At 38.4% G+C, this 26,868-nt stretch overlaps 2 protein-coding genes across 9 annotated transcripts in view; one reads left to right on the forward strand and one right to left on the reverse strand.

Annotated features, from left to right (window-relative positions):
- The window catches only part of RCBTB2 (RCC1 and BTB domain containing protein 2), a 44,219-nt gene extending 36,807 nt beyond the window's left edge, over nucleotides 1-7,412 (forward strand). For all 7 annotated transcript variants that reach the window (XM_055426100.2, XM_088842752.1, XM_055426099.2 and 4 more), the window contains 2 exons: nucleotides 292-422; nucleotides 6,153-7,412. In XM_055426100.2, coding sequence (XP_055282075.1) covers nucleotides 292-422; nucleotides 6,153-6,293 — 272 coding nt within the window. In that variant the 3' untranslated portion in view covers nucleotides 6,294-7,412. The remainder of the gene's footprint in view (nucleotides 1-291; nucleotides 423-6,152) is intronic.
- A 1,629-nt stretch (nucleotides 7,413-9,041) lies between these two features.
- RB1 (RB transcriptional corepressor 1) overlaps nucleotides 9,042-26,868 on the reverse strand; it is a 122,128-nt gene continuing 104,301 nt past the window's right edge. The window contains exons 18-27 of one of the 2 annotated variants that reach the window (XM_055426098.2): nucleotides 26,518-26,636; nucleotides 23,310-23,455; nucleotides 21,701-21,846; nucleotides 20,960-21,064; nucleotides 20,368-20,481; nucleotides 20,107-20,270; nucleotides 17,968-17,998; nucleotides 15,406-15,548; nucleotides 14,839-14,888; nucleotides 9,042-11,413 (exon numbers count right to left, since the gene is read on the reverse strand). In XM_055426098.2, the coding sequence (XP_055282073.1) occupies nucleotides 11,340-11,413; nucleotides 14,839-14,888; nucleotides 15,406-15,548; nucleotides 17,968-17,998; nucleotides 20,107-20,270; nucleotides 20,368-20,481; nucleotides 20,960-21,064; nucleotides 21,701-21,846; nucleotides 23,310-23,455; nucleotides 26,518-26,636 (1,092 nt within the window). In that variant the 3' untranslated portion in view covers nucleotides 9,042-11,339. Of the gene's footprint in view, nucleotides 11,445-14,838; nucleotides 14,889-15,405; nucleotides 15,549-17,967; nucleotides 17,999-20,106; nucleotides 20,271-20,367; nucleotides 20,482-20,959; nucleotides 21,065-21,700; nucleotides 21,847-23,309; nucleotides 23,456-26,517; nucleotides 26,637-26,868 lie in introns of both variants that reach the window. The other variant, XM_088842750.1, reaches the window with a different exon arrangement.

Raw genomic sequence — 26,868 nt, forward strand, 5'->3', positions numbered from 1 at the left:
CCCACAGCTACTTGTTTATGTGTTGCATTTGCTCAGTGCAGTTGTGTTCTTAGATTGAGCCACACACTTAGTGTGTAAGTCAGCCTAAGCTTCAATTCCCGAACCCCTTCGCTGAGGATTATATTGGGTTGGCCAAAAAAGTTCGTTTGGGGTTTTTCATACGATGTTACAGAAAAACATGAACAGAAAGTTCTGGTCAACACAGTATTTAAAATCATCTCTTGACGGGTTGAGTGAGTTTAAATCAGGATACTTGAGATCACTCCCCTAATAAACATCTCTTTCTACCAGGATTGCTTGATTTGGCTACATTTTATAGAGAAAATCGTTTGAAAAAACTCTGCCAACAAACTATCAAGCAAGGAATCTGCGAGGAGAATGCCATTGCGCTACTGTCGGCCGCTGTGAAGTATGAAGCTCAGGTAAGAAAAGCATCCTTTCAACAAGCTCACCTTCTGGAAGAAATAGCTGTCTACGTCATGCCTTACACTGAAAGAAAGTCTGCATAAAGATTTAATTTAAATAAATAAAGTACTGAAAGGAAAAATCTACAAGGGAATGTTTATATAAGTTAGGATCGACCTCAAGGGCAGAAACCATGAAGGAAAGGATTGATAGATCTGATCTCAAAAAATTAAAAAGCTTACTGACACACGCACACACACACACAAATAGAAAGTAAATGACACTCTGGAAAAAATATCTTTAACACAGTGAAGCAAGTTTACCATCAGTTCAGTTCAGTTCAGTTCAGTCGCTCAGTCGTGTCCAACTCTTTGCAACCCCATGAATCACAGCACACCAGGCCTCCCTGTCCATCACCAACTCCCGGAGTTCACCCAAACTCATGTCCATCGAGTCGGTGATGCCATCCAGCCATCTCATCCTCTGTTGTCCCCTTCTCCTCCTGCCCCCAATCCCTTCCAGCATCAGACTCTTTTCCAGTGAGTCAACTCTTCGCATGAGGTGGCCAAAGTATTGGAGTTTCAGCTTCAGCATCAGTCCTTCCAATGAACACCCAGGACTGATCTCCTTTAGAATGGACTGGTTGGATCTCCTTGCAGTCCAAGGGACTCTCAAGAGTCTTCTCCAGCACCACAGTTCAAAAGCATCAATTCTTCGGCGCTCAGCTTTCTTCACAGTCCAACTCTCACATCCATACATGACCACTGGAAAAACCATAGCCTTGACTAGACGGACCTTTGTTGGCAAAGTAATGTCTCTGCTTTTTAATATGCTATCTATGTGAGAGTTGGACTGTGAAGAAAGCTGATCGCCGAAGAATTGATGCTTTTGAACTGTGGTGCTGGAGAAGACTCTTGAGAGTCCCTTGGACTGCAAGGAGATCCAGCCAGTCCATTCTAAAGGAGATCAGTCCTGGGTGTTCATTGGAAGGACTGATGCTGAAGCTGAAACTCCGATACTTTGGCCACCTCATGTGAAGAGTTGACTCACTGGAAAAGACTCTGATGCTGGGAAGGATTGGGGGCAGGAGGAGAAGGGGACAACAGAGGATGAGATGGCTGGATGGCATCACTGACTCGATGGACATGAGTTTGAGTGAACTCCGGGAGTTGGTGATGGACAGGGAGGCCTGGTGTGCTGTGATTCATGGGGTCGCAAAGAGTCGGTCACGACTGAGCGACTGAACTGAACTGAAGTTGGTCATAACTTTTCTTCCAAGAATTAAGCGTCTTTTAATTTCATGACTGCAGTCACCATCTGCAGTGATTTTGGAGCCCTGAAAAATAAAGTCTGACACTGCTTCCACTGTTTCTCCATTTCCCATGAAGTGATGGGACCAGATGCCATGATCTTAGTTTTCTGAATGTTAAGCTTTAAGCCAACTTTTTCACTCTCCTCTTTCACTTTCATCAAGAGGCCTTTTAGTTCCTCTTCACTTTCTGCCAGTTCATGTATAATTCTTTAAAAAAAATGATAACATGAGTAGTTTGATGGAAAAACAAATGGAACAAATGGATTTATGAACAAATGAAAACTAAGAATGAAAATAAGGTATAATTTTTCAGTTGTCAATAGGGAAATCTATTTTTAGAAATAGTACAGGCTCAGGATAATGGGTATTCTTCTAAATTGCTGAGGAGAATACAAATTAGTGTAATCAGTTGGGGCAGTTTCATATAATATGTAATAAAAGCTTTAAAAATCTAATTCTTTAAGGAATTCACTTGTAGAAAGTTATCTTAAGAAAGTAATCATGGATTCAGAGATAATAGCTTCAAAGATGTTTCCTGCAGCATTGTTTATAATTTTTAAAAATTAAAAAAAATCAGCATAAATATATCAGTTCTCAGTTCAGTCACTCAGTCATTTCTGACTCTCTGCGACCCTATGGACTGCAGCATGCCAGGCTTCCCTGTTCATCACTGACTCCCGGAGCTTACTCAAACTCATGTCCATCAGGTCGGTATTGCCATCCAACCATCTCATCCTCTGTTGTTCCCTTCTCCTCCTGCCTTCAATCTTTCCCAGCATCAGGGTCTTTTCCAGTGAGTCAGTTCTGCGTATCAGGTGGCCAAAGGATTGGGGTTTCAGCTTCAGCATCAGTCCTTCCAGTGAATATTCAGGACTTATTTCCTTTAGGATTGACTGGTTTGATCTCCTTACAGTTCAAAAGAGTCTTCTCCAACACCATAAACACAGCATAAATGTAGGAGAAAATTGTTTAAAAAATGGTACAGTCTTTGGGGTCACAAAGAGTTGGACACAACTTAGCCACTGAACAACAACCTCAGATATGCAGATGACACTACCCTTATGGCAGAAAGTGAAGAAACTAAAGAGCCTCTTGATGAAAGTGAAAGAGGACAGTGAAAAAGTTGGCTTAAAGCTCAACATTCAGAAAACTAAGATCATGGCATCCGGTCCCATCACTTCATGGCAAATAGATGGAGAAACAGTGGAAACAGTGGCAGATTTTATATTTTTGGGCTCCAAAATCACTGCAGATGGTGACTGCAGCCATGAAATTAAAAGATGCTTACTCCTTGGAAGAAAAGTTATGACCAACCTAGACAGCATGTTAAAAAGCAGAGACATTACTTTGCCAGCAAAGGTCCGTCTAGTCAAGGCTGTGGTTTTTCCAGTGGTCATGTATGGATGTGAGAGTTTGACTATAAAGAAAGCTGATCACAGAAGAATTGATGCTTTTGAACTGTGGTGTTGGAAAAGACCCTTAAGAGTCTCTTGGACTGCAAGGAGATCCAACCAGTCCATTGTAAAGGAAATCAGTCCTGGATGTTCATTGGAAGGACTGATGCTGAAGCTGAAACTCTAATACTTTGGCCACCTGATGCGAAAAGCTGACTCATTTGAAAAGACCCTGATGCTGGGAAAGATTGAAGGCGAGAGAAAGGGATGACAGAGGATGAGATGGCTGGATGGCATCACCGACTCAATGGACGTGGGTTTGAGTAAACTCCAGGAGTTGGTGATGGACAGGGAAGCCTGGTTTGCTGCAGTCCATGGGGTTGCAAAGAGTCGGACACGACTGAGTGACTGAACTGAACAACAATGTTAATACTATTCAAGATATATCACTAACTGAAAAACCGTGGTCCTATATTTTAATAAATATATTTTTTAAATAAAAATATTTTAATATTTTAAGTATAAATAGCTAAATTGAAAAGACCAAAATTTATTATCTACATAGAAAAAAAGACTGAAAAATATAGTCAGTGGTTATCTTTGAATTGGTGGGATTGTAGATGATTTTTTATTTCGTTATCTTTGCTAGTTTTTCCTGAATTTTCTATAGTGACCGTGTATTGTTTTGATAATAAAGAAAACTTGTCTTGGAGTTAAATCTTGAGGAAACAGGCCAGACTCCTTGGAGTCGATTTCCTTAAGGATATCCTTTCCTTTGTCAAAGAACAGGGACATTTTAGCAGTGAACAGAAAAAAGGCTATAACTTCTTTTCTGCTTATATAAGTAATAATATGCTTATTAAAGTAAATTCAGAAAATACAAAAAGTAGGAGGAAGGAAATGCCTCATCAGCCAGAGGACCCAAGCATTTCATACAGTTCGTTCTGACTTTTTCCCTAGGTTATGTGTTTATCTCTAAATACTAGGTTTTTTTCACTTAACATAAAAAAAAAAAACTTCCCCTGCCTTGAAGCATGGACATTTAAAAGCATAGTGAGTATTTGTCTTCCATCAAGGTAATAATACATTGGGCACTTACACACACAGAATGCTTCATGGCCAAATAGTAGCTGTGTGCTTTTTCAAAAGTTTGTTACAGTCACGGTGATAATACTGGACTCTCCTGGACTGCCTCAAATGATGAGGTGGTGGGCACGTACTATTTCCCTCTGAACTAGGCTTAACTTGCAAGACTTCTTCACATTTCCTATTTATGTGAATTATTTGAATGCTTACCATCCAGCACTCTGTTTTCTAGAAAGCAAGCTCCTTGAGGAATGGCCAGGACTTTGTTTTGCCAGACCCCTAGTGCCTAGGATAGTGCCTGACGCATAGTAGGCGCTCACTGAACGTTTGGCCTTTAGAAGTAGACTGATTGTCATGCCCTAAATCAGTATGACAGACCACAGATAAAATTGACTCAGTGCATATGGCACATAAAAGTTTTTATAAAGAACAGTGCATTTGATGTGACTAGTATTCTTACTTGCTGACTCTAATCAAGAAATGGACAAAAACAGAAATGGACCTTTTCAGCAACTTATCCCTCATGCTTGACTACACTTAATACATAATTAACACAAGCTGGGGATTATTCAAAGCACAGTTCATATCATGCTTAATTCTCAAAAGAACCCAATAAGAATATAGGTATTATTATTATTCTGATTTACAAGTGAGGGAACTTGAATCTGAGAGATTAAATTCTTAGTAAGCTATTAATAATAATTTTCAAGCTGAAATGCAATCCCAGATTGGACCAATTTCAAAAGCACACATTCTACCACAATTCTCTGTTGTCTCCATATTTTAAAATCAGCAGTGTTTATGCACTGGCTCTGCACATATCTACTGAGTGCCCATTAAATGCCTGATACCGTTCTAGGCACTTGAGTGTACAAGAAGTGAACAAAACAGACCAAATCTCTGCCCTCATGGAACTTTCTGGTGGTGAGGGCAGTAGATAAATGCAAGGTGCGTTCTGGTAGGTGGTGATGAGTGATATAAAAAAGGAAGGTAGGCAAGGGCAGTGGGAAGAGGCCAGGCTGAGATGAAATCTGAAGGTTTAAATCGAGGAAGGGAGGGAGGTCTCACCAAGGAGAGCTGAGCATAGACAAGGAGATGCGGCGGGCCGCGTAGCCCAGGGCCCAAGGCCGTCAGTCTCCACAGACCGGCCTGCCTTTAGCTCTCAGTTCTCTGGGGCCAGAAGTGTGTCCAGCCACCTGATTTCTGAGTCTCAGGTTTGAAGATCTAATCAAGGGAATCACTATGGAACTATTGTTTTTTGGCCTGGTGTACATTACAGTAAACCAGAAATCACCAATCTGTGGAGTTTCTCTCAGCAGAAAGTTGTGATTTCTTCCAAGCACTTTCCCACTTCAGACTACAGGCTCTGTGATCCAATGACGCCTAACCATCCCAGCCTTGTCTTCTTGTGAAGGAGAAAGAGCAGTGGTCTGTTCATGACTTCAGAGAAGCAGTTCCCCAAATGACTCTTTTATGGCATAAGCTTTCCTCACAAACTCTTTACAGGTAGAACTATTTAAGCCCCAGAAGAATATAAAAGAGGAGTGTTGGGCTCAACATAAAGAAAACCTTTTAATCAATTTACTCTATGCATTCACACAATAAAGAAATATTTATTACACAGACAAAAAAGAGTGTTGTACTCTGAATAAATAGTGAAAGAGGAAGGAACAATATACATCAGTGCCTCTCTCTGGGAAGAAAAAGCCTCAATTTTCGCATTGGTTAGTGTGGAGGAACTTGAATGCTTTCCTCTGTTATTTACATTTTTATAAGTGTAGACTCACATCAGCTGTATAGTTTTACAGCTATTCTTTAGGTACTGCTGTCCAGCATTTCTTTCTGTTGGCCATCAAATCCTCTTTCCTCACCTGTGTGTTTTAGGAATTTTTGTGCTATGTTGCATTGCATCAGGATATGCGAGTTTGCTAAAACATTTCTGTTGTCATCCCTAGGACTTAGAAGAATTCTGCTTCAGGTTTTGCATAAACCATTTGACTGTAGTAACACAGACTTCGGGCTTTGCAGAAATGGACCATGATCTCTTGAAGAACTTTATCAGCAAAGCAAGCAGAGTTGGAGCCTTTAAAAACTGACTCTCACCTGCAGGAAAGAATTTTTAGTGTTTCCACTCTCCCTGCAACAGCCAGAGAATAACTTCTCCTTAATAGTGTTGATGATGAGCTACATTTGGGCTGAAAATGTTCTGTCAAAACACGGGGATAGTGGTGAGTCTTCCCCACCTTCTGAAATCCACTGTCTACAAGAGAAGGCATTAAATACTCCGTTCAGACGGGCCTAAGCTCAAGGGGAAAAAATTGAAATGTCTTACTATATTTACCATTTCCCCTTACGAGTCACTTTAGTTGGAGACTTTTGGTACAGGAGTCTAAGTGTATGCTATTCTGGCCAAATTTCCATATTCAACAGGCTGGTGCCACACGGATAAGCTTGACCAGGAATGTTGTCACTAGCACACTTTCAGCATCCAGCACAGTGCCTTGCATATAGTAGGCACGCAACTTATTATGAATCTTAGTCATGCCTGAACAGCTTTATTTATGGGACACTGGATGAAGGAATAACTTAGGCAAAACAAATTTAAAACAACTGAGGTTCCTATTCTTATGGTACATTGTTCTGGGGAATAGTGGCTAATTTAGAGCATTAATTAGAATTCACAAAAGGCCTTGGCAATTAAATCGTTGAAGACCCAAGGGCTAATTTTAATTCTCTGTTTTACTCTGAGTCATTAATTTCTCATACAAAATTATTGAGTATGAAATACTATCTTTGCGTGAGTGTTATTCCTGGGCTCATTTGCCTTACATAATTGCATAACATCCTTTTACTTTTGTGTTAAGAGATTTGCCTCTGTAAGTAAAAATGGTTTTCTCTTGTAGTTGACTTTTATGTCACCACAAAACAGGTCTTTTAACTCGGCACAGCGTGATTATAAAAGTAGCAGCCAAAAAGAAACTAATCCTTACATTTCATGGGCAGCACTAGCAAGAATGAGGTAAATTTACACTTTTTAGATCAAGTTACCCAACTGTGAATGAGAAACTGAGACAGGCTATAGGCTGCAGCCTCCGTCTCCTAACATGTAGTCACAACATGATGCCATGTGCAGAAACCTCTTTTGGAATTAGAAACCTTGTTCTGATGCTGAACTGTTTGATAATAAAGTGCTCATTTGTAGGTAACAGAACAAATGGTGTGTTTTTTAGTTCATCAGAAGCAGCAAGCGTCTACCAACCTTATGTCTCTTAGATACACACAGACTGTTTCGTATAAGCTGATTTTTTAAAGCAGTCACTCAGATAAGGCATCATAGCAAAGCCTACCCTAAAACATAGATGACTTCTAAACAGTTTAATTACTATTCATCCACTTATACCTACCAGTGAATGGTCTTTACTGGTGAGGTCACTTGAATCCTTGTTTGTTTTCGTTTTTCTGTTTTTGCAGACCTGGTCTGGTAGAGGCCAAGGAGTCCGGATGTCGCTAATTAAGTCAGAATCCCATTTTTGGAACTATACAGTATGGGTTATTTTAAAACCGCCTCACACCATGTGTCTGAATGTTCTGATAGGTTCACTGTTCTCTCCAGGAAAGAAACATCGAGGCTTGGGTGTTACCAGTCAGCTTCAGTTCTCACAGTCAGATGTCCATAGGCTTCATTCACGTCCGACTTCTCTCCCTGCTATGCTTGCTGTCACTGACCAAAAGCCTTTATATTTTACAATGTCTTCCCGAACCTTCTCTTCCTTGCCCCTTTTGGACAGTTCCTCAGTGCCTTTTTCTTTTACGAACTCATTTCATGGAAACATGGGGCCACCCAGAGAGAAAAACAGGTAAGTTTATTTAGGGATGAAAAATGGATTACCCTTCACGAGACTCCATAGTGGGTCACCACTCTGCCTGAGTACATGTCAGTAAGAAGGGGTGGATGGAGTTCTAGCTAGATTTCCTCCAAAGAGGGAGAGAATATGATTTGTTTCCATATACTTGGGAAACATACCTTCTGCCCCGACCCCCCCGTTCCTCCCCCCCCGCCCCCCGTATATGGACTTCTGGATGCTAGCACTACAGCAGTGGGTGAGACCAGTCAGGTTGATCCCAGGATGGGTAAACAGGCAATAGGCAAGCTGAGTAAGGTCATTTCTGATGGTGGTGATGCTGTTACACTTTCAAAGGAGAGCGGCACAGTACAGAGGAAGCTTGGGTGTCAAGGAAGACCTCTGAGCTGACAGCCCTGAAAGCTAAGAAACAAGCTAAACAAAATTATGGGGGAAGATCACTTATAGACAGAAGGAACAGCAGGGCGGGCTTGGCATCACAAGACAAAAAGGCCGGTGTGGGTAAAGCAGAGTGAGCACAAGAAGGAGGCAGTAATCCACAGTGTGAGTACCCCAGGAGAGGAGCACAGCCAATCCATTTACACTTTAAAAGGACCATTTTCACTCTTCGAGGAGCAGAAAGGTGAGGAGGGAGGCAAAGTCAGAAGTCTCTAACAGTGGTCCAGACATGAGCTAACAGAAGACAAGTTTTTATCTTGAGCAAGTATGTGTTTAGTAAAATGGGGAAAGACCAGGGCAGAAACAAGGTGTTTTTGTTTGTTTGATTTTGGTTTATATTTTGAGGAGCTGGGTGGGGTAGGAATTGAGTTCTTTTGGCTGTGAGAGCTCTGACTTCTATGAAGAGGTCAGGGCTAGAGAAATAAATTTGGGATTCATCAGCATATAAAGCCCATTAAATGCTAAGAATGGACGAGATACTAGGAGAGAATGTAGATACAGAATTTAGACACTGCACTTAATACAAAGACCACATCGGACCACTGAGACTCTTAACTAATTTATTGAAAAATAGACAAACTATTGTTAATTGTAGAAAATAGTAATGTAGCAATTTCAAATGTACAGTTTTAACCAATACAAAAAGCAGTAAAGCAGTATCTGAAGTCTTATGTAAGAAATCTCAATACATGATCTCTGAAGTTCCTTAAATTCTGACACTAATTCTAACATGAACTCTTTAGCAAAAGACCCAGTAATGTGGTAAGCCCTTGACCTAAAAGCTAACTGATTGGTATGATATTCATGCAAAAATGAATGAGGAAGTGAGTACCAAGATAACTGTCAAAAAATAAGTTTGCAACTTAACTGAGCACAAAATAAAATTTTGCTTTCTAACAAATAAGACCTGATTCCTTTTTAAAAAGAACTCTCAGTTTAAACAAAGTAATTTTCTAAAAGCTAGTAGATGCTACCTTAAATACCACCTATTTTAAATTATACCATCTCTAAATAAGTTAATCACACAAGATAGTTTAAATTACACCTTTAGGTGTCGGGGGAGGGGAAAAGCGCCTCTTTTTCTACTGTAGCTATTTTAATTTGAAGCTTCTGCACAAAATCAGAGAGAAACAATGCCTACCCCAAAGACCTTTCATCACCTGCACTGTGGCCTAGAAATAATGTGGCTTTGAATGTGCCAGTGTAAGACCATACTGAAGTTAAAAAAAAAGACAACTGCTAGTTCGAAAGATACATGGAAGACATGTACCATTCCAGAAAAAAAAATACCCTCTTCCCAAATTCAGGAGAGGAGAATCATTGGTGAGATGCAATTAGGAAACTCTCTAAGAAAAAAAAAAATTAAGGCTCCTATAGTTAACAGTCTGTTTGTAGAGTAAAATTACTTTGTATCTTGCTTCTCTGGGACCCAGAAATGTCAGAAAGTGTCCTTGGGATGTACTGGATCCGGGTCCTCGACAGCAAAGCTCTAGCTGAACGCTTGATTTTCCAAGTACTAGACAGGTACTTAATGAATTCAGTGATCTGAATGGTATGAAAACCAAGAGTACTATTAATAACTCTTTATTTTTAAAGCATGAGTTGGATAAAGAAAAGGATCAAAAAACTCTTACAAGTCCTGAGGTATGAAACCTGTATCAGTAGTATGACAGTATCTCATAGGTTTATACTTTTGTTTTCTGTTTGCATTTTAAAACTAAAATTTATAAAACAAACACACAGTACACCCATTTAGTTTCCATTAGTAAACTAAACTCTAATGTGTAAAAAAAATCAGTCATTTTCTCCTAAGTTTCTAGCATCTGTTTTAGCACAAGAGTTCAGGGTCATTTGGGTGAATGGGGACAGTCAGCCAAATTGCATCTGGAAGACAAGACGCATTTTCTAAGGGTATTCATGTTAAATTAAAAAAATAAATATAAATTAATAAAAATAACAGCAAACATCACATACGTGCCACAAGAGAAGACAAAGTACTCGGATAGGCACAGGTCGTGAGACTCACTCCTGGAGGATCCTGCCACCATTTGTAAAGCAGAACAATTATTAAGTAAGACCCCTATGTATCAACGAGTTCCATTCCAAGAGCACGTTCTTAAGTCCAATTTGTTCATAAGTAAAACAAAGTTAGCCTAGGTACCCAACAAACACATTGGCTATATAGTACTGTACTATAGTAGGCTTATAATACTTTTCACACAAATAATACATTAAAAAAACACATAAAAATAAAACATTTTCAGTCTTACAGTACAGTACCTTGAAAACTACAGTAGTACAGTACAACAGCTGGCACACAGGCTGGCACTGAGTGGAAGGCAAGAAGAGTTACTGATGGAGAAGGGACAGGAGGAGGGAGACGGCAGAGCTGAGGGGTCGTCAGCAACAGGAGACAGAAGGCAAGCTGCAACTTCATGCCTGATATTGACAGCACTGGTTCTGGTTCCTCGCTGGGTTCAATTGTTCACATCTTTGAAAGTTCACATCTTGAAGGTTCGTATGTAGGGGCCTTACTGTACATGGAAATAGAAACATCTGGTACAGCTTTTTCAATGGCAGGATCGACATAAGATTTGATCGACAGACACAAGACTTTCAATCTTGTACAATAGCAATCCATGTTCTAGTGACTACAATGTTGCCAGTGGCTTAGGAATCCCCTGCACAAATACTCAACTGTGCTATCCACAAAAAGATATGTATCATCTTCACTAACTGTGGCTGTAAACAGAACCTGGGAGAGTCCTACAATCAGGTCTGTAGGAGACAAAGACAATGAAGCTGGACGTGTACAGGGTGCCCACCAACGTCGTGGGGTCCTCACTTTTCTTCCCTGTTTGAAGTATCCATGCTCTCATTCATTTTCTGCTTTTGCATTCGTGTTCGAGTAGATGCTAAAAAAAGGATGAAGAAATGTTAACAGCACTGATGGCGTGGGGTAAGTTGGTAAAGGGCTACCCTATCTGTTATGCTCATACCAAACTGATGGAGCCCAGGACCTCACAAACTGTGGTTTCCAATTTTTTAAATCATATACCCCTATCAGCCAGCTTTCTCCCAAAATATGTAACATTAATATGTACCATACATATGTCTGTACTTATGTATATGTGTATAAATTATAAAACACATATACCCCAAACATTAAAAATCAATGAGATAAAGATAAATAAGCATTCTAATATTGTCTTATGTACCCGCACAAGGTGATCTGACACACACTCAAGTGGGCCCAACTTTGTAGACCACTGCTCTAGAGGTGATGTGATGAAGTCTGGCATCTGAGCAAAACGGAATCCTGGGCTGGTCCAGAATCTGCTGGAGTGAGTGTTATTTATTCTTCATGAAGTTCAGAATTCCCTTGTGTTTGGAGATGCACTACAAGTATTGCAAACACATCAGCTCACAGCTGATTTATTATTTTTTAATTTAATTGGATGCACTGGGTCTTTATTGCTGCAAGGGCTTTCTGCGGTTGCGGTGAACGGCGACTGCTCTAGCTGCAGCGCGCAGGCTTCTCACTGCGGTGGCCTCCTGTGCTGCAGAGCACGGGCTCTAGGTGCTTGGACTGTTAGCTGCAGTACATGGGCTTCCTTGCTCCTCAGCACGTGGGATCTTCTCAGACCAGGGATCACACCCATGTCCCCTGCATTGGCAGGCAGACTCTTAATGGCCAGAACACCAGGGAAGTCCAGCTTACAGCTCATTTAATTTGGACGTGGACATTTTAAAATACATTATTAATTACAACGTAGACAAAAACAGAAAGCTGCTTTTAAATTATTTCAGAATTCTTAACTTGATTTTATAGATGGGCAAGAGTTCTCTATAAAGAAGCACAAAGAACATTCACACTTGGTGAAGAATAGAAAGTGACTCTCAGTCCCCTCTTCCGGTCCTCCCACTCTGAGCAATCTAGCACTGCGTGATGATCTGCTTTTGAGGAGAGCTGAGGCTCAACCTGGAGACTTCCTTACCCTTATGAATTAAAACTCCTGCCACTTCTCCTCCATTTTCTAGCTGTACGAAGGCCCTGAACTTCAGCCTGGCAGAGGGAATTCACAGTCATTGCTAAGTGTGTCAGTGTGAAATGAACTGACTACAGCAACTGAGCTCCTCTGTAAGAAAATACACATATTTTTACATCTTTCTATTCCTTTTAAAATGCATATTTGTGGGCTCCAAAAGGCTTCCACATGTTTTTAAGGCCTGATTTTGGTTATAAGCTTCATGTCTATTTTCATGCACTGGGAAGGAAAAGTTACAAAAAAGTTAAAATGGTAGCATATTAATTGATGTAAAATCCAAAAAGAGATTCATTTATAAGCAAAGAACTTAAACTTTTGTTACATTTAGTTTCAATAGTATCTTCAAATAATATACATAGAAAAATAGTTTAAAATCAAAAGTAACTTTAAAAACTTTATATCTCAAAGTTAGTATATACAGAGATGTACTGAGAGAAAGCTTCTTTTTAAAAAGTCACATTTTAATTGGTATTGTTCTTATCAATATGTCCTATATGACCTAAGGATGACAGTTTTAATTCTTAATATCTCAAATATTTGTCTTCTTTCCAAGACCTGGTTCTGTTTCCTCTTAATGGATCTGGCACCAGCTTATCAGGAAATGTCACCTTTTCCTGGTGACATTTCGTGGCTACCTCTCTAAGACAGTCCAATAACAGTCTGTGCTTTCCTGGTGGCTCAGTGGTCAAGAACCCAACTGCCAATGCAGGAGACTCAGGTTCAGTTCCTTGGTTGGGAAGATTCCCTGGAGGAGGAAATGGCAACCCACTCCCGTATTCCTGTCTGGAGAATTCCATAGACAGAGGAGCCTGGTAGGCTCAAAGAGTCAGACATGACTTGGCAACTAAACAACAACAAACAATTTATGCACACTGATCTTTTTCCTTTTTTAAAAGATTTTTTTTTAACGTGGACCAGTTTTAAAAGTCTTTATTGAATTTGTTATTGTTTCTGTTTTATATTTTGGTTTTTTGGCTGTGAGGCATGTGGGATATTAGCTCCCACACCCCCTGCACTGGAAGGTGCTGTCTCAATCACGGGACCACCAGGGCAGTCCCCTGATCTTTTTCTTAATGTGCTTTCCATCTAACTCTACTTGGGTTAATCTTTCACAGTCTCAGATTAGTTTAGGAGAGAATTCCATTTGCCTTAACATTCCAATGGAAACAGTGACAGATTTTATTTTGGGGGGCTCCAAAATCACTGCAGATGGTGGTTGCAGCCATGAAATTAAAAGATGCTTGCTCCTTGGAAGAAAAGTTATGACCAACCTAGACAGCATATTAAAAAGCAGAGATATTACTTTGCCAACAAAGGTCCGTCTAGTCAAGGCTATGGTTTTTCCCGTGGTCATGTATGGATGTGAGAGTTGGACGGTGAAGAAAGCTGAGCACTTAAGAATTGATGCTTTTGAACTGTGGTGTTGGAGAAGACTCTTGAGAGTCCCTTGGACTGCAAGGAGATCCAACCAGTCCTAAAGGAAATCAGTCCTAAATATTAATTGGAAGGACAGATTCTGAAGCTGAAACTGCAATACTTTGGCCACCTGATGTGAAGAACTGATTCACTGGAAAAGACCCTGATGCTGGGAAAGATTGAAGATGGGAGGAGAAGGGGACGACAGGAGATGGTTGGATGGCATCATCGACTTGATGGACATGAGTTTGAACTAGCTCCAGGAGTTGGTGATGGACAGGGAAGCGTGGCGTGCTGCAGTCCATGGGGTCACAAAGAGTCAGACACGACTGAGTGACTGAACTGAACAAATATTTCAAACTTAATGTTAATCTAACTTGGAAAATGATTTAGTATTCTTAATCAAAATTCTGATTTCTATTAATGGAAAACTTTTGTTTGAAATCCAGTTCTAAAACTTTTAAATTAGGAAAGTTTGGTAATAGAATAAAATAATATTCTTTAAGTAAGGGTGATGATATTTATATATGCTCAGTTTCTAATATCCTCCCTATATCCAGCATTCAGAGTTCCTCATTACAGTTCCACTATCCTGAAATATTTTCTAGCCACAGCCGTCTGTAATGAAGACGTGGTTTCACTTCGTGGTCTTCCTGCTGCACAGCAGATGTTGGGATGGATGAAGATGACCTTCACTTTGCATCATACATTTAATCCAGATACTTGTAAATAGCACATTGTTGACCGAATTATATTTTAAATGCATAAAAGTCTGTTAATTAAAGGGATTCTATAAATTTATCCTTTTATAATGAAAAGGCTTTCTGCAATGTAAACAACTGTTCATTTACTTACTTACTCAAATAAGTACTTACTCATTTCTGCCAGTTTCTGTTGAAATTTGGATTCCCCTGGGAGATGTTTACTGCAGATTTAAAAATTCAAAATATTTCATATGTATATGTATAAATGAAAAACTCAAATTTCCAAAAACTATGGCATTTTCAATGACTATTTATGCTCTTACTTTAGTAAATAGCTTTTATTGTCAAAGGATTATAAGTCAAACATCTAAAATACAAATGTCATAAATTTATGAGCCTAGATATTTTATCAGTGGTTCTTATAAAATAGGGTAGAATTTTTCAAGAGTGAGCATTTTAAAATCTAATGTTAATCAAAACTAACAAAATTCTATCCATGGCATTGTAAAGCCTGATTAGATTTGTAAACATCTGATATTTTCAATGAATTTCAGAAGATTTACATGGTGCTTTTTTAACTTTGGGATGCAGTCACATCTTTTATTTTGACCAAGCCTCATAATTTCCAAAATAAAATTGGCATAAGAGAGACTGGCAGAAGCCAGGACCAGAGTGGCCACTCTGGATTTTCCCAACGACCAGCTCAGCTCCTGACACATGTGCTAACACTGTGCCTACCTTCCATCTGCTTCATCGGATCCTTCAATGTCAAAGCGCAGTTTTTTCAGTGGTTTAGGAGGGTTGCTTCCTTCAGCACTTCTTTTGAGCACACGGTCGCTGTTACACACCATTTGATTTATTTTCTGGAACTTCTCCGAAGTCTACAAATTATGGAATTCTTTATTTTAGATCATTTTGTAGTTAGCAACCCCAAATTGTAGGTTTGAGGTGGGTCAAAAATCAGGCAGAGGTAATATCTGCATTTAACTTCCTGCTTTTTTGGACCAAACGGGAGACATGAAAAATGTTAAAATCAGTCTAACTGCACCTAACTCTGCCCCAATAAATACCTGCTCTTCTCACACCCTCCTGTGTCTTCCCAACAACTCTGACTAATGCTCCAGAAGTCCTGGTTCCTCATTTTCAGAACTTACTCATGCACAAAACCAGGGCTATTTCTCAGAAGCATGCAAAGCTGGAAGAACTTTCTGGAACCTTGTTTTTTTTTTTTTTTTTAAAGCATAGCATAACTGGAGCAAATGTTACAAGAATTCAATAAGCGGTGTCTAGTGAATAATAATTTTGGACTCACTTTATGCATATCATGCTGACAAGTCATACAGCTTATAAATTTGAAATCATCATTGATGTAGTATTTGTTGATATTCCTAACTCTTAAAGGTTTAAAATAAAATACTAAATATCTGAAAAACTCAAAGTATTTGAGTCCTTCCAAGTACTATTAGAGAAAATTTGATTTATATATCTCCTGAGGAAGAATCCTTTCACAGTAAAGAAAACTTTGGTAAAAAATGCTAGAGGGCACAATACCTTATTTTATCCAAATAACAAACACATGGAAAAACTGTGTCTTTTCTATTTCAGAACCAGAGTGAGGTGATTATCTCAGTGATGTGTATTAACATGTCTATTTGGATTCTAGAATGAAATCAGACTTTCCAATAGAAGTTAAATCTGATTTGACTGATTTGACACTGAGGATTAGCTTTGCTAATTATGCAAAGCTAATTTTCATTAGCTAATTTACCAAAAATTAAATGAATTAAGTTTCCAAAAATTAAATGCAAAACCAGATTTTGACGGAAAATATATTTAGAGCGCATGTATAATATGATAGAAACGAAATTCTCACCTATTAAATGGATCTCCAGTTATCAGATTTAAAATATGGAAGTATGTATAACATTTTTTCAACTCTTTCAGAGTTTATGGCAAGCAAAACAGTTTGAAGACCACTGCTGCTGCTACTTAATCCGGATCCAATACTATTTATGTGGTCCACATCACCTTTGTGAAGCCTGACAGCTGTAGCCTGTGTTGAGCCACATGTCATCGCACTTACCATTTGTAACACACAAGTTAACAGTTGGTCTTTTAGTATACAACATGTGTCTCTCTCTAGTTAGGCAGAGGCTAGAATGGCTCTTGCTAATTGTCTCCTTGAATGTGGGGCTGGACCTAGTGTTGTCGGGCTTCTGACAAAATAATGCAGCAAAAGTGATGGCAAGTCACTTCCAATATGACAAGAAGACTGACTTCAATTTTGCTTCTTATCTCCCTCTTCCCCTCCCTCTTCTCTGTTGTGAGTAGCCAGCTACCCTAGGGAGAAGCCCGGGTGTCAAGGAACTGATGTTGGCTTGAGCCAACATCCATCGAGGATCGGCCAACAGCCATATGAGTGAGTCTGAGTGAGAAAGATGGTCCTCCAGGTTAACCTGGAGATAACTGCAGATCCAGCTGACATGCTGACTGCAGCCTCGTACAGAGAGACCCTGGACCTGGCTGAGCCAGGCCTGCTCAATGAACCACAAGGAATGAGATTAAAAAAGGTTTAAAAGCCTAAGTCTGGGGGTGGTTTCTTATGCAGCAATAAATAACAAATATAGGTGGGGGTGGTGGGATGAAACATTCAGTAATGCTCACTGAATACAGGACTGTGAATCAGTGACAGTAAGGAAAGGCCGGCTAGCGTAGTGGGCTCCCAGACTAGAATAACCCTTTCAAAGCTTAACTTTCCCCTGGATTCCTCTGCAACAAAGACCACCACATAGTCTGCCACTTACACTGGGGCATGTAACCAATTCCTAATCAATTTACCAGGGAAGAATATCCTAGAAGCTGGAGAGGAAGGAAAAGCAAAAGTGTGTATATGTACAGAAGGAGACCAGTAGGCACTGGCTGGTGACAAGTGGATGTGGGGACTACATTTTGGGAGTATTTTAAATCATACTCCCAATTAGTGAAATTCAAAGCTGTTTTTTAAAACATTCCTTTGAGACTATATAATACACACATATATTTATATGTATATACATTAATATACACACACATATAATCTCAAAGGTGTTTAGAAAGCAGTTTTGAAATACACCAATTATGAATATGATTTAAAATTAAACCTGATTTGAAAATAAATCTGATACATATCTTCTAAATTTTATGCAACATACTTGAATGAGGTACTTGAATAGTAGCATTTATAAATTCAATTACAGAAAATTTCAAATTCTTTTATAATTATGGTATCATGCTATAGTAATTCACAGAAAAAATACTCACCCCAAATGATTCACCAATTGATACTAAGATTCTGTCAAGTTAATATAAAATACAAATTAGTATTGTAAATCATATAAAACTATGCAGAGATGAATATACACATGTCATTCTGAACTCATAGGAAGACCAAAACAAAGGTTTCTTCTACCCCTAGAACCACTGATGAATTATACTCATTAAAGGCTAATTTTGGTAGTGCTAGTCTAGTCACACACTGAGCTGGTTCCTTAGATTTTTAAAGCAAGAACTGCATGTCTACAAGAATATATTTTGCCATTGCTCACAAGAGGGTAAAAGAAAATTTTAAGTTTACCCTTAAACTTAATACTTAATCCTTCATAAATCAATGAGTAAGGAAATAATTCAAATTTATTTCACATTTTCTCATTAAAAATTCAAGTTATATTTGGTAAAACTGTACAAGTGATAATCCGAATTCTATTCAGGATCTATATTGACATATGATACAGGTTATTTAACATGTGGGCTTCCTAGGTGTCTCAGTGATAAAGAATCTGTCTGCCAATGCAGGAGATGCAGGTTTGATCCCTGGTTTGGGAAGATCTTCTGGAGAAGAAAACAGCAATCCACTATAGTATACTTGTCTGGGAAATCCCATGGACAGAGGAGCCTGGTGAACTCCAGTCCATGGCGTCACAAAACAGTTGGACATGACTTAGCGACTAAAACAACATTTAACACATATCCTAGAATCAGAAATCTCTTAGTTTGTCCTGTTTGAATCATATAATTTATGCACTTGATAATAAAGCTGAAGAACAACATTAGCCTGATATGACAAAGATTTGATCATATGCACATGGAATCAATAGATATATGGATATTATTGTTCTCCAATTCTTTGATAAGTAGCCATCATTCTGTATGATTTACCGAAATATGGTGAATACAGAGAGTGTTAAGATGCTCTTAATAGCTGATCAGGATTTTCAGAATGTGACTTTTTTGCTAAAGGACTCCAACCCAGAAGTGAATTAACTAAGATCAGCAAGTAACTATCATTATCAGCATAATATGGGTTAATTAGCATCATTAAAAATTTACCTAAGTATACATTTTCCTGTAGCAATGTATAAATGAGACATGGTGTGCACCTCAGCAGCTTAGAATGTAAGTTGCAGATATCAGTATATAGATACTCAACCATAAAAACACCAAATATACAGAAAATAACACAGGGGCACATGAAAGCATTTATATCATTTGCCAGTTATTCTCTACTTCTTTCACCGTGCAGTTTGAAATTTTTATGAGTGCATTGCTTACATAAGTAAACACACTGCACTAATGTTGTCATAGGATTCATATATCCTATCCCCTTCTTCTTGTTTGTTTTTCTTGCCCATTAAATGCAACTATATGGGCTAACAATTTCTGAGATGAGACTACATTAACTTTACTAATTAATCTGCCTCCACTATTCAAATAAAGTCAGTTTCAAATAGCCCATGATAGCATATAATAAGTCAGCTGAAGTACTTCAAAGCCAGAAAGCACCCACTGTTGAATGCGGAAGATAACATAATGATTTGTAGGTGCACAGAGCCTTTCATCTAAGAACTCAAAACAGCTTCACACTTATCATTTACCTGAGCCACAGCAGCCTTCTGAAGCAGAGACCTGCCCAAGGTAATACAAGGAGGCCGCAGGAAGAAGTAGGGATGGACTTCTAAAGACTTCATTTACCATCATCTACATTTAATCAGTCATCTACATTTTCATAAGCAAGATGAACAGATCCACAGAAAGAGTTCACAGGACATTCAATAAATTCTAGAATAAAAATTCTTAACAAAAGGAATCTACTTTGTTTAGCAGCGTGGCTACTTAAAGAACTCTGAGAGTGATCTGGAACTTAGGATCAAACTAGCACTCAGATTGTTTACAAAAGACCCAAGAAGCCAGGAAAGTTGATAACTAAATTTGCAAACCCATCTAAGTAAACAGATTATCTCACCCCCAACACCCCCAATTTTTATTTTTATCGTATCACTTAATATAAATTAGGAAATTAGGGACTACCTTGTAGTAAATGAAGAAAGCTTTATGGTTTTATGCTTGGATTAAAAAAAAAACACCTCTCATTCTTTACCGCTTTCCTAAAAAGAAAACACAAACCTTGATCTTGGAGTCATTTTTGTTGGTGTAGGCAGACCTTCTGAAATTTTATATGGATTCTTTAGGGGTGATATATAGATGTTCCCCCCAGGAATCCGTAAAGGTGAACTAGAAAACTTGTAAGGGCTTCGAGGAATGTGAGGAATCGGTGACAAGGTAGGGGGCTACAGCAAAAACAAAAGCAGGAGATTACTTAACATTTTAGTGAGATCCACCGCTTTATAAGTAGATTTGCCCAAATAAAGGATGCCGTCAACATACCCTGGTGGAAGCGTACTGCAAAATATTTGTTTTCAGTCTCTGCATGAAGACTGAATTATAGAATACGATAATGGAATCATACTCCTCTTCTCTGATCAAAACACGTTTGAATGTCTGAGAAAGAAGAGCAAAAATACTTGTTAAATGAATACGGGAATATATCTCTTTAGAGTTTCTATTTTAATAGTTCATGAAACTTTTTAACAGTAAAAAGACAAATTACTTTATAGGAAAAAACAATCTAAAGAAGCCATTTTAGGCTTGGATTATAGCTGTTCTACTGGAAGTGAAAAGTCATACATATGTACAGTATGTGTTTTATATATATATAATACAAGTTTATTACAAATATTCTGCTTACTAGCACAATACAGTGTTCCCTATTTATTTTATAATATGAATTTGAATATTAAAGTGTTAGTTTCCCAATTACATTTTAATTACAAATAATTAACTAATAACATGAAAATAAAAAGTGGATATGTAAATTTATACAAATCAGTCAGAATATATGGTACAGTTAATGACTGAAGTTATCCATATTATAGATATGGATACATTTTGAAAATTCTTATCATGGAAAATTACCTACCTCCTGAACAGCATGAGGAAGATCTTTGTATGCTGTGACAATGATTTTGAATTTAAGGTCTATATTCTTCACTTTGCATATGCCATACATGGAACACATCATAATCTAGTAAATAAATGTGATACAAAAACAGTCAGGGTTTTGTTACACGGTTGCACATAGAGGATGAGATGGTTGGATGGCATCACTGACTCAATGGATATGATGAGTCTGAGTGAACTCCAGGAGTTGGTGATGAACAGGGAGGCCTGGCGTGCTGCAGTCCATGGGGTCGCAAAGAGTCGGACACAACTGAGCGACTGAACTGAACTGTGCTCTAAAATGCACTGCTATCTTTCTTTTAGTTAAAAAAAAAAAAGCAAATTTAATCTCCTACAGATTATCTTTTCCTATCCTGAGCTCATTTGGCACTGTTTTAGATCAACTATTCTTATGTCTCATTATTTTTCCACACTAAATGAATTCCAGTTTACAACAACACAGAAAATGCCTATGATAAAGTTTCTTCAGTGGTTTCTGTAACAAGAGCTTTCATGTCATTAAATAAGTAAATACTGAAATATTCTCAAACTCTAAAGTTCTCATTTGTAAAAAAATACAGCAAAAATATAAAGGGTAGCCAGTAAGCAAATATATGTTAACTAAATTGATGCAGCTTCTCATTTGAATCCAAACTTTTCTTAAGAAATCAGTACACAGCTAACAAGTAAGCAGGAGAAGAGAATTGCATAATTTCCTTACCTGGTCCAAATGCCTGTCTCTCATGAGTTCATACTCATTTTGCAGTGTGTGCTGGAAAAGGGTCCAGATGATATGCTCTAGTTCTGGGTGGTCAGACAGAAGGCGTGCACACAGGGTATTCAGTCGAAGATATGCTAGTCGATACACTGGAAAAATAAGGGGAATTAATCATATTTACTCTTAATTTTGTATCACAGGTAGATATTTTCAAAATATTAAACTGTTATAACAAAATGCTGTTAAATAGCATTTAACATTAACTTCATTTCTCCCACTATTTTTCTTATGATTTCTAGTCTTCGGATTGTCCTACATACATAGAAGGCAAAACAATACTTTGCTGAAAATACTATTCAGCAAAAATAATTCTTTTGCTGAATTATTATAGCATAAAGTTGAGACAGAGGTGAAAATTAGAGGAAGAAAGATCCTAAGATATTGTGAAATTAGACAACCCAAATACGGCTTGTTTCAGTTTCATTGGTAATCATTCATCACAGATGTTGAATATTCTATCAATGTTCAAGAAAGTAATTATTTTTTAAAATAACAGAATTTCCAAACTCCCTTAATATTTTTCAATCCTGAAAACAAAAAACAAATAGTGTATTTCTCTATAAAAATGCTAGACTTGTAGATTACCTAAGTGGTAATATGACTGTGATATTAACTTATTGAGCAAGTTTATTTAAAAATACTACTGGAACACAGGTTGGAGAAAAGTAATCCACAAAATTGAATTTTACTCCATCTGGTTTAAATGTACCTGTCAAAGACTTGCATAAAGTAATCAGAATTTTTTAGTTAATAATTTATCCCACTGGTCTTCAACTTTGGCTTACATCAGACTTGCACTGAGGACTTATTAAAACAAGGAATTTTTCCTCATCCTACTAGAGTCTGATTGAGTAGTTCTAGCATTGGGGCTCAAACAAAAATTCTCCCTTCTGCAACTTATCAAGTGAGGTAGATTCTGCTGGTTGGGGACCACACTTTGGAACCACTGCTCTAATTTAAGGACTTATAACACACCTATAAAGCTCAGTATATTCACTTTATTCAAGTCAGAAATAAGATTTATCACAGAGGAATCTGGCCTTCTACCTTTCTTCAAAGAGTTTCAAGTGGGTGTGCACTTGCATGTACATGCATAGACACCCAAATGACCTCCCCACCCCATCACACACACACAATCAGAAAATGCTGTACAACCTGGTCACCAGGAAATGCATCTGCATTAGGCCACAGCCCATTGTATAATCTCAACTTACACACCTCAACAGAAGAAGGAATGTTAGGGGCAAATATTTCTGAGCATAAATTTGAAAGCATAACAGTAAGCAGCAACAATAATAACATCTGACACTTTTTGAGTGCTTACTATGTGCCAGACACTGTTGGAAGCATTTTATGTATTCATTCATTTAATTATCTCAAAACCCAAATAAGGTAGGTTATTATTATTTCCATTTTACGGATGAGGAAACTGAGGTACAGAGCTTTTAAAGTGACTTGCCCAAAGTCATACCTAGTAAGCCGAAGAGCCAAGATTTGAATCCAGTCAGCCTCGTTTCAGAGTCCACACTCTTGAAAGTAATCATCTACTAACCTTTTTTGTAGAAGAGTGAAAGGGAGGTAGATTTCAATGGCTTTTGAGTCTGGAAGGCTGAGGTTGCTTGTGCCTCTGAATTTGGAGTAGAATTTACACGTGGAGTTGACCCTTTTTTCTTTGGGGATCTTACAGGAGAAAGATACCTAGATATATTCAAAGGAAAAGTCTTCATGTGAAGTTTTCTCAGAATCTCTCTCTTTCACAGATACACAAACACACACAGCTGTACACATGCATCCAAACACATCTTGTCTATTTAATCTACTGTTGTACACCAAAGTCCTATTTAAATACAAGTTGGAAAAGAGAGCTTAAGAGGAAAACTAGGTTTGTTATCATTTCTAACCTTATTTTAATAAATGGCCTTTCCTAGAAATTACTGTCTCATTGAAAAAATAGCTATATATGTTTATATGTTCAATTTTAATAGTTAAAGTGGGATTGAGATAATAAAAATGACTCTAGCTTAAAAGAACAAGCCATTGATATTAAAATATCAATTTCTCTGATTCTTCTCTTAATGTTTCACTGATAACTACGGTTCATTTACATAAGACTTACGTTACACACACATACATCTTCTATATAGTACAGAATTATATGAGTTAATACTTCGGGCAGGTCTACACCTATATACTAAACGTGTAAGGCATAAATGGAGACAGAGATATCAGTACATACTAACTCTCAGTTTCTGACCTACCACTGCTCTGTGTTGCCCTTTATTTCAGAGGATAGTCCAGCTTTACCTTCTAATTCTGTTTTAGTATCAGATGGTAAAAGAATCCACCTGCAATGTGGGAGACCTGGGTTCGATCCCTGGGTTGGGAAGATCCCCTGGAGGAGGGCATGGCAACCCACTCCAGTATTCTTGCTTGGAGAATCCCGTGGACAGAGGAGTCTGGCAGGCTACAGGCCATGGGTTCGCAGAGAGTTAGACAAGACTGAGCGACTCAGTACAGCTGAGAAATAATTCTGAGCAGGAAGTAGGATTTGTACCTTACTATGGATGTTTCTACTACATGTAATATATTAACTAGAACACTAGAAAAAGGGAACCAGAACCAGTATCACGGTTTTATAAGTACCAGGGACGAGTCTATCACCCTCGAATCTCCCTTCAATTCACTAGCAATGCTGTAGACTGACTTAACCTGGGTAGAGCCAGTCTCCCTCGAATTCCAGGTGAAAATACTACCCGCTGGGTAATAGGTAATAATTAGAATCTAAGCAGGGTAATACTTACTTCACTTTCTGAATCTCAGACTTAAGAAGGCCAAAGTGGAGCTCTTCATTTCTCCATTTTTCCAATCTCAAGAAATGGCTCCATATTACAACCAGTTTCCTAAGTCAAAAACTTAGGAGATATTTAAAATTTTTTTCTTTTCCCAAGCTTCAAACCCAATGGAAAAGAAAGTTCTCCCTCTAGAAACATACCCCAGATATTTTCCATTTCTTTGTATCGCTACTGACATATCTTAGACCAACTCATTTATTTACATCTCTCATTTGGACTATTGAAATTGTCTCCAAACTGGGTCTTTCTGCTTTCTTCCTTGCCCTCTTCTTTTCTCTCCTCCTACCCTGTCTGTACTTCGAATGGCAGCCAGAAAGTGGCCCTTTAAAAATACAAATTATAGCAAGCTGCCCCTCTGCTTAAAACCTTAATGTTTTCCCAGAGCCTTTTAAAATCCAAACTCCTCTCTGTGGCTGATGAGACTCTACAAGGTCTAGCCACAGTCTGCCTTTCCAGCCTCATCTTGTACCTCATCTTGTTTGCTTTGAGGTTTCTTTCTGTTCCTAAGACCAGGTAAGTTTGATCACCTGCTCTGCCTGGAATGCATACCATACAGATTTTGGCAGGCCAGCATCCATTTGTTCTTGAAGTCTCAGGTCAAATATCATTTCAATAAAGAAAGCTTCCCTAAACATTCTATCACTCTCTGAGCTCCTCTCTTTCACATCATTCTGTTTATTTCCATTACAGAACTTATACTCTAAGATCACCTTATATATTAGCTTCTTTGTTCACTGTTTATTTCCTTTCTTCAGAATGTAAGTTCTGTTAAGGGAAGGACCTAATCCATCTTGCCTTCATGTTCCCAGTGCCTAAACCGCTTCCTGGCACCCAACAGTCAACTGCTTATTGAATTAAAGAAAAAGATAAGGCTTGACATATTTATATTAACGTATTACCTAGCAAGCTAAGTTATACATGAAGGCAGAGGTTCCACACACTAGAAATACTCTGGATACAAATTAGCATGGAAATGGCACCTCTGGAAAACAGCCCCTGCACTCATCACAGAGCTTTGTAATGTCATTTCTTACACAGAAACTAAACAGAAACATAACATTACACACATTCCTGTGAAAGGCAATGTAGCTGGAATGTTTCAGAGCATGGTCTTTGGGGTCAGACCACTTGGATCTGATTTCTGTTGGCTTTTGGTAAGTTACCTTATTTCTCTAATTCCTTTTTCATAGATAATGAAGGCTGCTACAGTGTCTATTACCTTACAGGGCTGTTTGGTAATTCTCCAGCACTGAGTGAGCCCTCGATAAAGGTTAGCAATTGCGTTCTTCTTCTAGCACATCATCAGGCACTCATCAACCATTTTAGTCTCCTATTTGCACTGCGTACTCCCTATGCCCATCCTACGGTGGTTTTAGTTGCTCAGTCATGTCCGACTCTTTGCGACCCCACGGACTGTAGCCCGCCAGACTCCTCTGTCCATGGGGTTTCCCAGGCAAGAATACTGGAGTGGGCTGCCAGTTCCTTCTATAGGGGATCTTCCCATGTCCATCCTATGCTTCACTATGAAGGCAAGGAGCTGCACTTCTGGGAAAATGTTTCCTGCTTTCCTGGCTATTGTACTTTGAGGTTCATGCTCTTCTGTCTCCTCCGTCCTCTCCCTCCTCTCTGGTGTCCATGTTGAAATCCTAGTCTACCTTTGAGGACTATCTGAATCGTCACCCCTGCATGAAAACTGTCCTCATGACACTAAACTGGAGTAATTTCAGTAGCACTCTGTGCCGCTGTATATGACCTTTATTTGGGTCATGTATCTTATATTCCTGATTCTTGAAAGCAGGAACAATGTCTTATGCAAAATTCTATTCCCTGCAGCTTTTGCATAACAGCTTGTATCACACTATACTCAGAATCCTTTTGTGAGCTGAATGGACAACAGATTTCACTCACATATCTGCTGCAGTGTGATTATTCTGGAGAGGAAGGTTGAGAGTACAGGCAGGTTCAAAGTGATCAACTGGTCCTTCTCGGTCCTTTGCTTGTTTAATAAGATCAAATAAAGGTGAATCCTACATGAAACAAGATGACATTAAAACAACACTGGTAAGCGTGACCTTCTTATGTATCAAAATCATACTGTTTGACATGGTGAGCATTATTAATACAGTCGTAATTGACAATGGCATTTCGGAAGTCAGAATAAGTTTCCTGTTTCCATTTTGAAAATGATTGCCAATTTTTGTACTATGCACAAAATAAAGAAGTAGGAATATGTATAACTTCAAATGCTTATATTAGAAA

The sequence above is a fragment of the Moschus berezovskii genome, chromosome 13 (assembly GCF_049115385.1).
Source record: "Moschus berezovskii isolate FMDL1 chromosome 13, NW_MosBer_1.0, whole genome shotgun sequence".
Classification (NCBI taxonomy): domain Eukaryota; kingdom Metazoa; phylum Chordata; class Mammalia; order Artiodactyla; family Moschidae; genus Moschus; species Moschus berezovskii.